The 15,496-nt window shown below is 40.8% G+C and overlaps 1 protein-coding gene across 1 annotated transcript in view; it reads left to right on the top strand.

Moving 5' to 3' along the window:
• Nucleotides 1-15,496, top strand: part of dgkg (diacylglycerol kinase, gamma) — a 165,132-nt gene that overhangs the window by 81,949 nt on the left and 67,687 nt on the right. The window contains exon 18 of the mRNA XM_029711460.1: nucleotides 8,660-8,734. Coding sequence (XP_029567320.1) covers nucleotides 8,660-8,734 — 75 coding nt within the window. The remainder of the gene's footprint in view (nucleotides 1-8,659; nucleotides 8,735-15,496) is intronic.

Consider the following 15,496-nt stretch of genomic DNA (forward strand, 5'->3'; position numbering starts at 1 on the left):
GGGATATTGTCTAACGGCATAGTAACAAACCCCCCATCTCGTGACCCATGTGACCCCAAACTGTTCACTCCCCTCTTGTTGGCACAAAGAAAATATTGCCATTCTAAAGCTAATTTCCTGCAATTCTACAATTTTGACATAGAGTAGATAATTTTTTATTGCAGTTTTAAAGCTAATTTCTTGCAATTCTACATATTTTGCCATGTCTTATGTGTGTTCATATGATACCCGAGTGAGACAAATTGGCATCTTTTATTGGATGGGTAAAAATAAAAAAAAGTAGACATGGTGAAGTTATTAATTACACTTTGGATGGCGTATCAATACACCCAGTCACTACAAAGATACAGGAGTCCTTCCTAATTCAGTTGCTGGAAAGGAAGGAAACTGCTTAGGGATTTCACCATGATGCCAATGGTGACTTTAAAACTATTACAGAGTTTAATGTCTGTGATAGGAGAAAAAGGAGGATGGATCAATAACATTGTAGTTACTCCACAATACCAACCTAAATGACAGAGTGAAAAAAAGGGTGCCTGTACAGAAACAAAATATTCCAAACATGCATCCTTGCAACAAGGCATTAAAGTAAAACTGCAGAAAATGTGGAGAAGAAAAATACTTTATGTCCTGAATACAAAGTGTTCTGATTGGGGCAAATCCAACGCAAGACATCACTGAGTATCACTCTTCATATTTTCAAGCATGGTGGTGGCTGCATCATGTTATGGGTATGTGTGTCATCAACAAGGACTAAGGAGTTTTTTAGGATACCAAGAAACAGAATAGAGCTAAGCACAGGCAAAAAGAGGAAAACCTGGTTCAGTGTGCTTTCCTACAGACACTGGGAGACAAATGTACCTTTCAGCAGGACAATAACCTAAAAAACAAGGCCAAATATACACTGGAGTTGTTTACCAAGACGACATTGAATGTTCATGAGTGGCCTAGTTACAGTTTTGACTTAAATCAGCTTAAATATGGCAAGACTTGAAAAGAGCTGTCTAGCAATGATCAACAACCAACTTGACAGGGCTTGAATCATTTTTTAAAGATTAATGTACGAATATTTTATAATCCAGGTGTGCGAAGCTCTTAGAGACTTACCCAGAAAGATTCCCAGCTGTAATCACTGCCAAAGGTGATTCTAACATGTATTGACTCAGGGGTATGAATACTTATGTAAATTAGATATTTCTTTATTTCATTTTCAATAAATTTGCTAACATTCCTAAAAACATGTTTCCACTTTGTCATTATGGGGTATTGTGTCTAGATGGGTGAGAAAATAAATATATTGAATCCATTTTGAATTCAGGCTGTAACAACAAAATGTGGAAAAGAGTAAGATGGTGCTGACAGATATGGCAGCTCTGCTTCTAGCTCCTAAGAACATTTGCAGTATTTTGTTTTTTGTGTGTTATTTCTTACATTATTAGCCCAGTCATTTTTTTTGTGTTATTACATACAGTTGGAAAGAACTTTTCGATATCAGAGCGGCAGTAACTCACCAGTATTACGACCAGTAATATGACTTTCCCAAATTGGATCCTTTGTTCGTACCCCCCAGGGCAATTTAATTTATTCCAGAGGCTGCTCCAAAACACCGCCAATGGAGAAGAGGTAATTTGAGTGGACTTCTAGTCTGACTCAGGAGGCATGCACACCATCCACCGCTTCTGAGTATATTACTCGCTAATGTTCAGTCTCTGGATAATAAAGTAGAAAAGCTCAGGGCGAGGATCTCATTCCAGAGAGACATCAGGGACTGTAACATACTCTGTTTCATAGAAACATAGTTCTCTTGGGATATACTGTCCACGTCCATACAGTCAGCTGGGTTCTCAGTACATTGCGCAGACAGGAATAAAGAACTCTCCGGGAAGAAGAAAGGCGGGGGTGTATGTTTCATGATTAACTATCATGATGTGATTGTGATAACATACAGAAACTCAAGTCCTTTTGTTCACCCAACATAGAATACCTCAAAATTAAATGGCAACAGTATTACCTCCCAAGATAATTATTTTTGGTTATAGTCACAGCCATGTATATTCCACCTCAAACCGATACCATGACAGCCCTCAAAGAACTACACTGGACTTTATGCAAACTGTAAACCACATATCCTGAGGCCGCATTTATTGTAGCTGGGGATTTTAACAAAGCAAATCTGAGGAAAACACTATCGAAGTTCTACCAACACATTGACTGTAGTACTCACGCTGGGAAAACATTGAACCACCACTACTCAATTTTTTTAAATGCCTACAAGGCCCTCCCCCACCCTCCCATTGGCGAATCTGATCACGACTCCATTTTGCTCCTACCTTCCTATAGGCAGAAACTCAAACAGGAAAGGGAAAGGGAAGCCCCCCTCATCAGTTGTACAACTGAATGCCTTCAACTGAAACGTGTATTCCACATTTAACCCAACTCCTCTGAATCAGAGAGGTGCGGGGGGCTTCCTTAATTGACATCCACGTCTTCGGAAGTACTCGTGATGAGGTCTATTCAAAGCTGGTCTGACCAATCGGAATCCATGCTTCAAGATTGTTTTGATCACGCGGACTGGGATATGTTCCAGGTAGCCTCTGAGATTAACATTGCCAGATACGGTGACTGAGTTTCTTCAGGAAATGTATGGGAGATGTTGTACCCTCTGTGATTTTTAAAACCTACCCAAACCAGAAACCGTGGATAGATGACGGCATTCCCACAAAACTGAAAGCACGAACCACCGCATTTAACCATGTCAAGGTGACTGGGAATGTGGCCGAATACAAACAGTGCAGATATTCCCTCTATAAGGCAATCAAACAGGCAAAGCATCAGTACAGAGACTAAGTGGAATTGCAATTCAACGGCTCAGACACGTGACACATGTGGCAGGGTCTACACACAGTCACGGACTATAAAGGGAAAACCACAGATGTCTTGCTTCCGGACAAGCTAAACACCTTCTTTGCCCGCTTTAAGGATAACACAGTAACACCGACACAGCCCACTACCAAGGACTGTGGGCTCTCGTTCTTCGTGGCCGACGTGAGTAAAACATTTAAGTGTGTTAACCCTCGCAAGGCTGCGAGCCCAGACAGCATCCCTAACCGCGTCCTCAGAGCATGCGCAGACCAGCTGGCTGGAGTGTTTACGGACATATTTAATCGCTCCCTATCCCAGTCTGTTGTCCCTACTTGCTTCAAGATGTTCTCCATTTTTCCTGTACCCAAGAAAGCAAAGGTATCTGAACTAAATGACTATCACCTGTAGCACTCACTTCTGTCATCATGAAGTGCTTTGAGAGGCTATCATATCACCTCTACCTTACATGACACCCTAGACCCACTTCAATTTGCTTACCGCCCCAATAGATCCACAGATGATGCAGTCGCCATCGCATTGCACACCGCCTTATCCCATCTGGACATGAGGAATACCTATGTAAGAATGCTGTTCATTGACTATAGCTCAGCATTCAACAACATAGTACCCTTCAAGCTCGTTATTCAGCTCGGGCCCTGGGTCTGAACCTCGCTCTGTGCAACTGTGCCCTGGACTTCCTGACGGGCCGACCCCAGGTGGTGAAGGTAGTTAACAACACCTCCACTTCGCTGATCTCAACACAGGGGCCCCACAAGGGTGTGTGTTCAGCCCCCTCCTGTACTCCCTGTTCAGCCATGACTGCATGGTCACGCTCGCTTCCAACTCAATCATCAAGTTTGCAGACAACACAACAGTAGTCAGCCTGATTACCAACAATGACGAGACAGCCTACATGAGGTGAGGGCCCTGAGAGAATGCCAAGAGTGTGCAAATATATATTACATGATTCCATATGTGTTATTTCATAGTTTTGATTTCTTCACTATTATTTTACAATATACAACATTTTACAAATAAAGAAAAACCCTGGAATGAGTATGTGTGTCCAAACTTTTGTGTGTTGGGTTTGCGCTTATTTTTCAACAAGACAATCACACGACCTCAACCCAATTGAGATGGTTTGGGAAGAGTTGGACTGCAGACTGTTGGAAAAGCATTCCAGATGAAGCAGGTTGAGAGAATGCCAAGATTGTGCAAAGATGTCATCAAGGCAAAGACTGGCTTTTTTGATGAATCTCAAATATAAAATATATTGTATCACGTTTTTGGTTACTACATGATTCCATATGTGTTATTTCATAGTTTTGATGTCTTCACTATTATTCAACAATATAGAAAATTGTAAAAATAAAGAAAAACCCTTGAATAAATAGGTGTCCACATTTTTTTGACAGGTACTGTATATACAGTGCATTTGGAAAGCATTCAGACCCCTTGACTTTTTCCAACATTTTTTATGTTACAGCCTTATTCGAAAATTACTTAAATTGTTTTCCCCCCTCATAAATCTACACACAATACCCCATAATGACAAAGAAAAAACAGGTTTGAAGACATTTATGAGAATTTGTAAAAAAAATTTAAAAAATAAAAAATAAAAAGGAAATATCACATTTGCATTAGTTTTTAGACATTTTTCTTAGTACTTTGTTGAAGCACCTTTGACAGCAATTACAACCTAAAGTCTTCTTGGGTATGACACGACAAGCTCGGCACACCTGTATTTGGGGAGTTTCTCCTATTATTCTCTGCAGATTCTCTCAAGCTCTGTCAGGTTGGATGGGGAGTGTTGCGGCACAGTTATTTTCAGGTCTCTTCAGAGAAGTTAGATTGGGTTCAAGTCCGGGCTCAGGCTGGGCCACTCAAGGACATTCAGAGAATGGTCCCGAAGCCACTCCTGCGTTGTCTTGGCTGTTTGCTTAGGGTCGTTGTCCTGTTGGAAGGTGAATCTTCACCACAGTCTGAGGTCCTGAGCGCTCTGGAGCAGGTTTTCATCAAGGATCTCTCTGTACTTTGCTCCCAGTCCCTGCCGCTAAAAAACATCCCCACAGCATGATGCTGCCACCACCATGCTTTCATCAGACCAGAGAATCTTGTTTCTCATATTCTGAGTGCCTTTTGGCAAACTCCAAGCGGGCTGTCATGTGCCTTTTACTGAATAGTGGCTTCTGTCTGGCCACTCTACCATAAAGGCTTGATTGGTGGAGTGCTGCAGAGATGGTTGTCCTTCTGGAAGGTTCTCCCATCTCCACAGAGGAACTCTGGTGTTCTGTCAGAGTGACCATTGGGTTCTTGGTCACCTCCCTGACCAAGGCCCTTCTCCCCCCTTTGCTCAGTTTTGCCAAGTGGCCAGCACTAGGAAGAGTCTTGGTGGTTCCAAACTTCTTCCATTGAAAAATGATGGAGGCCACTGTGTTCTTGGGAAGCTTCAATGCTTGTTTGGTACACTTCCCCAGATCTCTGCCTCGACACAATCCTGTCTCGGAGCTCTACGGACAATTCCTTCGACCTCATGGCTTGGTTTTTGCTCTGACATGCACTGTCAACTGTGGGACCTTATATAGACAGGTGTGTGCCTTTCCAAATCATGTCCAATCAATTGAATTTACCACAGGTGGACTCCAATCAAGTTGTATAAACATCTCAAGGATGATCAATGGAAACAGGATGCACCTGAGCTCAATTGTGAGTCTCATAGCAAAGGGTCTGAGTAGCTATGTAAGTAAGGTTATTCTGTTTTTGTTTTTCATACATTTGCTAAAATATCTTAAAACCTGTTTTCGCTTAGTCATTATGGGGTATTGTGTATAGATTGATGAGGATTTTTTTTATATAATCCATTTTATAATAAGGCTATAACGTAACAAAATTTGGAAAAAGGGAAGGGGTCTAAATACTTTCTGAAGGCCCTGTATAATATTAATTTTTTTGGTCACGACCCGTGGTCCGTATTGACCACATTCTGGGTCCGGATCCTGACCGTGGTCGGCCAGTTGAGAATGGCTGACATAGAAAGTCGCAGATTATTCATTCTGATTGAAACACTCCTGCAATATGTGTTTATAAGTGTTTGGCTGGCTACTCATCATATAATCTAAATAATGTGAAACTAACATAGCTAACAACAATGACTACATTCAAGAATTTTAAGGCTTTGTAATTACAGAGGATTTTTAATTTGGTAAATAATTATGGTCATTTCGCTGTTCCGACACAGTCCTAAAGTCCCAAGTGCCATTCTGGCTGTAAATGAATGTGTTCACTGTTTCAGTTCCCTCTCCTCTGTCCTCCCACCATGCATTTCATAGCACTATGAGGACACTATTTTGGCTTCAGAAACACCATCACCATAGCAACATAGTCTTAAATACCACTTAAAGGTAGAATTATTCTCTATTAATAGATGTGTTCTCGTAACAAAAATATGCATTTACTCTCTGAGTACAAAAAGCAAGCCTATTTATTTCTCCCTTTGATGTAAATAAGGAAATGTTGGTGTCACTGATTGGTCTTGTTTTTGTAAATGAGCATTTTAAATGACATACAGTTCTCTTAAATTAAGTAGTATATCTACTATTTTCTCTTTTTGTGTGAACTTGGTAACACTTAAATTGAAGTGTTCTTTATGACACATTCATAACAGTATCCTAACACTTTTACTGCCCAAGTAATCTGCCACACTACTGTACATAGTTCATCGTGACGCATTCTAACCTAGCTGTCGGTTTTCCGTTGTCTCCTCTACCCACTCCTCTTCATCCTCTGTCCTCACTCTGACCAAAGTGCTGTGTGGGTATCGGAAGCTAACACAATTACCAGTGCAAGGCTCCATGAAGAGCACTGTGGAGGCTTCAATAGAATAGCCCTCTGATGCATCTCCCACTTGTCAAGGTTACAGGAAACTACTGTGTCATTGGGCACAGTATGCTATAGAGATATTGACAATTTGTGGAGCAGAACATTTACTGTAGATGGTGCTTTTAAGTAAAACGTGTACTATTTGGATGGTGCTTCTTTGTTATACAGTGAGGGGGGAAAAGTATTTGATCCCCTGCTGATTTTGTACGTTTGCCCACTGACAAAGACATGATCAGTCTATAATTTTAATGGTAGGTTTATTTGAACAGTGAGAGACAGAATAACAACAAAAACATCCAGAAAAATGCATGTCAAAAATGTTTTCAATTGATTTGCATTTTAATGAGGGAAATAAGTATTTGATCCCCTCTCAATCAGAAAGATTTCTGGCTCCCAGGTGTCTTTTATACAGGTAATGAGCTGAGATTAGGAGCACACTCTTAAAGGGAGTGCTCCTAATCTCAGTTTGTTACCTGTATAAAAGACACCTGTCCACAGAAGCAATCAATCAATCAGATTCCAAACTCTCCATCATGGCCAAGACCAAATAGCTCTCCAAGGATTTCAGGGACAAGATTGTAGACCTACACAAGGCTGGAATGGGCTACAAGACCATCGCCAAGCAGCTTGGTGAGAAGGTGACAACAGTTGGTGCGATTATTCGCAAATGAAAGAAACACAAAAGAACTGTCAATCTCCCTCGGCCTGGGGCTCCATGCAAGATCTCACCTCGTGGAGTTGCAATGATCATGAGAACAGTGAGGAATCAGCCCATGACTACATGGGAGGATCTTGTCAATGATCTCAAGGCAGCTGGGACCATAGTCACCAAGAAAACAATTGGTAACACACTACGCCGTGAAGGACTGAAATCCTGCAGCGCCCGCAAGGTCCCCCTGCTCAAGAAAGCACATATACATGCCCGTCTGAAGTTTTCCAATGAACATCTGAATGATTCAGAGGACAACTGGGTGAAAGTGTTGTGGTCAGATGAGACCAAAATGGAGCTCTTTGGCATCAACTCAACTCAACGTGTTTGGAGGAGGAGGAATGCTGCCTATGACCCCAAGAACACCATCCCCACCATCAAACATGGAGGTGGAAACATTATGCTTTGGGGGTGTTTTTCTGCTAAGGGGACAGGACAACTTCACCGCATCAAAAGGAAAGATGGACGAGGCCATGTACCGTCAAATCTTGGGTGAGAACCTCCTTCCCTCAGCCAGGGCATTGAAAATGGGCCGTGGATGGGTATTCCAGCATGACAATGACCCAAAACACACGGCCAAGGCAACAAAGGAGTGGCTCAAGAAGAAGCACATTAAGGTCCTGGAGTGGCCTAGCCAGTCTCCAGACCTTAATCCCATAGAAAATCTGTGGAGGGAGCTGAAGGTTCGAGTTGCCAAACGTCAGCCTTGAAACCTTAATGACTTGGAGAAGATCTGCAAAGAGGAGTGGGACAAAATCCCTCCTGAGATGTGTGCAAACCTGGTGGCCAACTACAAGAAACGTCTGACCTCTGTGATTGCCAACAAGGGTTTTGCCACCAAGTACCATGTCATGTTTTGCAGAGGGGTCAAATACTTATTTCCCTCATTAAAATGCAAATCCTTTTATAACATCTTTGACATGCGTTTTTCAGGATTTTTTTTTTTGTTATTCTGTCTCTCACTGTTCAAATAAACCTACCATTAAAATTATAGACTGATCATTTCTTTGTCAGTGGGCAAACGTTCAAAATCAGCAGGGGATCAAATACTTTTTTCCCTCACTGTATGTCTGTCTTTGTATGCATGAAGTATTACCTCTATCTCTCTCTCCCTCTCTCTCTGGCTCCATTTGTGCACAGACAGTTTGTGAGTTTGTCAGTTTGTGTGTGTGTGCAGTAACTCTAACACTGCTGTTATGTCTCCTGCAGGGTATTGAGAAAGTTCCAGTACCTGCTGAACCCCAGACAGGTGTACAGTCTAGACCGAGAGGGACCCATGGTGGGGTAAGTCTCATCCTCATCACTCACAGTCCCACCTATAGACACAGCCAGAAAATGGATGGTGCCACTTCTCAAGGCAACACTTGCTCTATGATTGGATCTATACAAAAACATGTTTTTTGTTATAACATGCAAAGTAATGAAGTGTGCCATGTAAAAAAAAAACATTTCGGATTGAAATACTGAAATTGTTGAAATCTTGGATCCATGCAAAGTTATTATTTTTCTAATTTTGTTCTGTCCCAGATGGAACTTGGTTGTGCAACAGAACATAGGCCAGGGTTTACTAGACTTCAAAGTGTATTCTCCCTACTGAACACAACCCTATCCTCTATCCTCTCCACACAAACACACACACACACACACACACACACACACACACACACACACACACACACAGACACACACACACACACACACACAAACACACACACACACACACACACACACGCATACGCATACTTCACCCACTTGACACACAAACACACACCTGATGTGCGTATCATCCTAGCCAGAAGGACACATTGTACCTGAGTTGTGCAATATTGAACAGTTCATTCAGGAGAAATGCCCTACACAACAACAATAGACATGAATGCTTTCTTCTGAGAGCGGCCAACCTATTCTATCCCTGCCTCCCCCACTCCTCCCTCTGCTATCACGACTAGGGCTGCTCTCTCTCTCTCAAGAGCCCATTGTAGGAGGAGAGACAGACTACAGTGACGCACTTCTCTCCCGAAGATGACCACTAGTAGATAATAGACAGGGCATCAGGACAGTCCAGGTTAAATGAACATGATGTAATGCCATTATTGTGGTAGTTGTATAATTATTTGTGATAAGTTGCACTGCCTGTCACAATGAGAGCAGTGATGAAACTGATGATGGTGTATGCATGGGGTAGTAAAACACCAGGGAACAGTGGTTCCCTTGCAGTCGGTCACTTGGTGTAACATTATATAGTAGGGATTCATTGAAGCTCAATGTTAAATTCAAATCTCCCTACTATCATATTTAAGCCAATATGACACCAATGTCGACAAAACCTCGCAAAATCAACTTGATTTGTATTGCCGAGAACCAAATACCAGATTTTTAACAGGGTCTTTAGCATTAATAAAAAATACAATTTCTTGTCCCGACCTAGCTCAATATCTAGGTGTTGGATAAGAACAAGATTACAGCATCCATAAAGTGACCATTAGACTTGCCACCTTTCGGACTGAAAACGTTTGTAAGGGCAACAGCTTTGATTACATGTATAATTTACTGCTCTCATGTGCCAATAGAGAACCAACGATGTGCTACTTTTTTGAAGCATTTCTGACAATGCTAATATCTTTTCAGCTGAATCTCAGTTCTAAAACTTTACCAGCAACTCGATTGCTGCACAACAGGAGCTAGCTGGGTTATTCCTACTATATAATGCCATTTGGACCTTAAACTTTTTGGGAAAAAATCATTGTTTTAGTATTCTATCAGAAAAAGTCAGTGGTGGAAAAAGTACCCAATTGTCATAACGCAAAACACCAGTATCAACGTCAACAGTGAAAAGGCGACTCCGGGATGCTGGCCTTCTAGGCAGAGTTCCTCTGTCAGTGTCTGTGTTATTTTGCCTTTCTTTATCTTTTCTTTTTATTGGCCAGTCTGAGATATAGCTTTTTCTTTGCAACTCTGCCTAGAAGGCTAGCATCCCGGAGTCGCCTCTTCACTGTTGACGCTGAGACTGGTGTTTTGTGGATACTATTTAATGAAGCTGCCAGTTGAGGACTTGTGAGGTGTCTGTTTCTCAAACTAGACACTCTAATGTACTTGTCCTCTTGCTTAGTTGTGCACTGGGGCCTCCCACTCCTCTTTTCTATTCTGGTTAGAGCCAGTTTGATCTGTTCTGTGAAGGGAGTAGTACACAGTGTTGTACGAGATCTTCAGTTTCTTGGCAATTTCTCACATGGAATAACCATCATTTCTCAGAACAAGAATAGACTGACAAGTCTCAGAAGAAAGGTCTTTGTTTCTGGCCATTTCGAGTCTGTAATCGAACCCACAAATGCTGACGCTCCAGATACTCAACTAGTCTAAAGGCCAGTTTTATTGCTTCTTTAATCAGCACTACTATTTTCAGCTGTGCTAACATAATTGCAAAAGGGTTTTCTAATGATCTATTAGCCTTTTAAAACTATTAACTTGGATTAGCTAACACAACGTGCCATTGGAACACAGGAGTGATGGATGCTGATAATGGGCCTCTGTGCGCCTATGTAGATATTCCATTAAAAATCAATCAGCCGTTTCCAGCTACAATAGTCATTTACAACATTAACATTGTCTACACTGTCTTTCTGATCAATCGGATGTTATTTTAATCGACAATAAATGTGCTGTTCTTTAAAAAACAAGTACATTTCTAAGTGACCCCAAACTTTTGAACAGTAGTGTGTGGAAATGAGGGTGGAAATGAGTGGGACATACAGACTAAAAACATGAAACAAATAGATACAACTGAGTGTTTATATTTACTTAGCTTTACACCATAGTTTTCCCACCAAATAAATTATGGCACTTCCTGAATGTGGTGTCATTGTAGGAAAGGGTTGTTTTCTTAAATGCAGTGGCGGTTCTAGACCATTTCAACTGGGGCCAGTTGTACTGTTAGAGGGGCCAGTTACATTAGACGTTATTGTTGTCATATCGTTTTCTTCACTGCATTGCAGGCATTAGCAGGCAAAAGACCATGTTCATAATCATCATCGTTGCCACTGTCTAATAACAGTTGTAAAAAAAGAACGATAGCAAAAATGTATGTAAAAATGATTTCATACTCCACATTTAGGGGGGCCACAAGGGGGTCCAAAATTGTTGTCACAGGGGCACTGGCCCCCCCTGACCTCCCCCCCCCCCCGACCCGCTAGTGCTTAAATGGAGAATTACAACAAACTAAAAGTGTGGAAAGTGATATCAGGGACACACATAAAATATAAAATAATAATAAATACAATAATCATGAGATGAAATAGACTTTAACTAGGACTATAAGATAATGGAGAAAGCTTTTAATCATTTTATTATTTTATGACTAATATTTCTTGTGGAATTTGATCATTAATAACTGGGGACATGGCAAAAACGCTTACATCCACTGTCAAAAGTGTTTAAAATGCATAGAATTCCCTTTCAGGATCCATATTTTTGGTGTTTTTAAGGTAAAGGACACCTGACCTTATATTTAAAGCCTTTTGGAATTCAAATTTTACACTAAATAAGATCTGATATTTCCTGGGGACAGAAAAAAGCACTGCATTGTAGGAATGAACCAGCATGTAGCAGCCTAATAGCTGTAGCTAGCTAGCTAGCACCAGTCGGATGAGAAGCAAGCTAGAAGCAAAGGAGGTAGCTATATTTTGCTATAGAAGGTTTTTATATGACTGAAGTCATCGGTGTAAACTAAACCAGAGCACAAATATAGCTATGTCCTTGGTTGCTATTATAGCTAGCCAGTTAACTAGTAGCCAACGAGACTGTTGCATAGCTGTATAGATCGTAGACCACAACTCAACATTGACAATATATCCTAGCTAGCTACATTCTTCCATAAAGCATAGCCAGCTAAGTAAAAATCATAGTCAACTTTGGGAAACAGCAACCAGATGTCTGTTTCAGCACAAACAACTGCTACCTAGCCTACATTTCCTCAACCAAGACCAGCCTCTCACAACACAAACTGTAGATTATAAAACAAATGGTTTTGCTAACTATGTTGAATCTAAACCTGGCCAATGCACATGTAAGCAGCACATCTGCTGTGCATTGCAGTGAGTGTACACATGCTACGTAGCTAGTTTATTAGCTAGATCAACATACAAGACAGACACGACACTCTTGGAGCATCCAGAACAAGTCCAGCCCTTACCTTATGATGCATTAATTCAGTACACGACCCTCTGTTAATACAATTTTATTCATGACATTTTAATCTAAATTTGAGCTGACTGAACAACAGTGGCAAGTTACTTTTCAGTGTGTTCTCAAAAATCTGAACCTTGTAAGCAAAATTACGTTTCAAATATGTATTTTCCAGACTTTGAAGTTCGGTTCCTTTTAGGTTATAAATGAAAGGTGAAAAGACGTCTTTTCAGGAAGTTTAAAATATATGTCTTTTCCGGACGTTGAAAAAACATATTTTCCGGACATTGAAAATACGTATTTTCCGGACGTTGAAAATATGTACATTCCGGATGTTGAAAATACATAATTTCCGAACATTGAAATCAGGTACATTTTCGGTTCTGAATGAATGTTGAAAATACTTTCTCTACTATTTTTATGTATTGTACTATAATGTACTGCACCCTTCTGTGCTCTTTCAGCAGTGGTTTTCAAACCTCTCCTCGGGGCCCCCCAGATGTTTCATAATTTTGCTGGAGCTCTGAACTAGTTATTAATTTTCTTTACATTTTTGTCATTTAACAGACATTCTTATCCAGAGCGACTTACAGTTAGTGCATTCATCTTAAGATTGCTAGGTGAGATTCAAGAGCTTGAGGATGAGCTGAGAAGTTGAATCAGGTGTGCAAGCTTTGAAATAGATCAATTACATGGAACGTGGACCGGACCAAATCTAAACCAAACTATGTTTGTGCCAAAACAAGGCCAGTCCAGATCGGACAAAATCTGAACCTAACTTAGATGTCAATGATTGATTCAAATTTGGTCTGGATTGGACCAAAAATCGGACCAGATTCCCTGAAAACACGGCACTTGGATACAGCTACGACTTTTTTGTAGCAGGTTAGGAGAACTTAAGCAGCATATGGAGAATTAAGGTATCAGGTTAGAATGATTAGGTTAGGAAAAGGGTTAAGGTTAGAAAAAATGCTCTTCTCACGTGTTTTTAGGGAGTACCGTCCGTGGACGTCAAAATCAAGGCCAGTCCGGACCGCACCAAAAAAAGATGGCCGGTCCGGACAGGACCATAAAAAGACGTCCAAAAGACATCCTCCATAGGTCCCTTTAGTGAGAAGTAACAAGTAATAAACTGGAGGGGGTTCTGGGCGAACTCCCACAGATATTTGCAGGGATTTCTTTCCAAATGCTCACTCAGTAAACTTAATCATTACTTTGAGAGTCACTTACATAAACTGGTATGTGCTTAATGTAAAGCAGCAGTTGATATTCTCCCCCCTCCCCTCTCTAAAGGGAGAATCCATATGTTTTGCATAAATGCAAATAGCTATGTCTATGAAGGAATAGCCAGTGCCCGGTTTCCCGATAGCGATGGAACTTAAGCTTACAAGTGTTTTAACGATACATCATTTCTACAACGGTCGAAGAACTCACATCCGTTTCCCAAAACACCACGTAGGGAGAACCTTCAATAAGTGCGTCATTAGAACTTAGCTGTGTTCGAATACCCATACTAACATACTATACACTACATACTTAATGAGTATATACTACATACTATATACTATTAGTTCATTTTAGTATACTGTAAACGAACGATATCCTTTCAGTTGAGCGTACTAGTGTTTCACCTGTCTACCAGAAGTTGATGCTGTTGCTATGCAACCTCTTGCTAGTTTGTTAGCATAAGAAATTACTAGCTAGATTTTTTATGACTATGGGTGTGTTATTAAATTCAATGTGGAGTGCCAGAGTGCACTCTGGGCATTCGTAAATTCAGAGCATTGTCAGATTGTCTGTTGTAAATTCAGATCGTTTTGCTTGGAGCATTTATAGTGCACACTGCCAGGCAGTGTCACTGGACGCTCTGGCCGAGGAGTAGGGTTGATATGAGCGTTATGGTCTCACAACAGCAGTCAAGCACCCAAGCTAACTGGCTAACTTGCTAGCTACTTCCAGACACAAATGAGAGAAGACCTCACTCTGACCATTTTACCCGCCCTAGCAGAGCTGGTTAGGCAGTTTTCATATTATCCAGAGCGTTAGTGACTGTAACTGTGCTGCTGGCAACAATTCAATTATGCTTTTTGCCAACGTTTACTGACACCGGCCATATTCAACTGTTGTTGAGTATTCGTAAATTCATCAGTTATTCTGCGTTCTTGCACAAGTACACTCAGACGAGAGTGCTCTGAAATCGGAGTAGATAGCCAGAGCGAATTTACGAAGGTACCCAAATGTACATTAAAAACGCACAATGATTATACCACTTAGCTAAACTATGATTGACAGGAATAATCAAGTCAATAAACTTTGGGTAGTTAGTTTGATACAATATAGTTAATATACTGGCAAGTTCGATGTATTAGTAGCCAACTAACATTAGGTAGCTAGCTAACATACCGGTACATACTGCTGTAATGATATGCTATGTGGTTTAGTAGCTTTAGTCACGATGGTTTTAGGAAACAGCTGAAGATTTAACAAAGGTTCTAACGATGAACTTAGCCTTAAGATGTTTTTGGGAAACCGGGCCTTGGACATTAAATTATGTGAGACTAAACACGTCTTTTTTTTTTTACATAATTTGAAGCTCAACTTAAATTTTCGAAGACACCTTTTGCATGTGGAAATGTTGTATAATTTTGTATAATCACCTTCCGGTGTAAAAACCATGGAAATTAAAAACAAACAAATATGGTTTAAGTGAGAAGTAGGGATTGGCCGAAAAAGAAAGGAAATCCACATGAGCACCACAATGCCTACACCCATGCTCTACCAAGATTTTCCAGTACACAACTTTGATTTACTACAGTAGCTCTGTCGGTCAACTGTACAATGTGTATGCAGGTTGCTTGGAATTCA

Source organism: Salmo trutta, chromosome 24, assembly GCF_901001165.1.
Source record: "Salmo trutta chromosome 24, fSalTru1.1, whole genome shotgun sequence".
NCBI classification, from domain to species: domain Eukaryota; kingdom Metazoa; phylum Chordata; class Actinopteri; order Salmoniformes; family Salmonidae; genus Salmo; species Salmo trutta.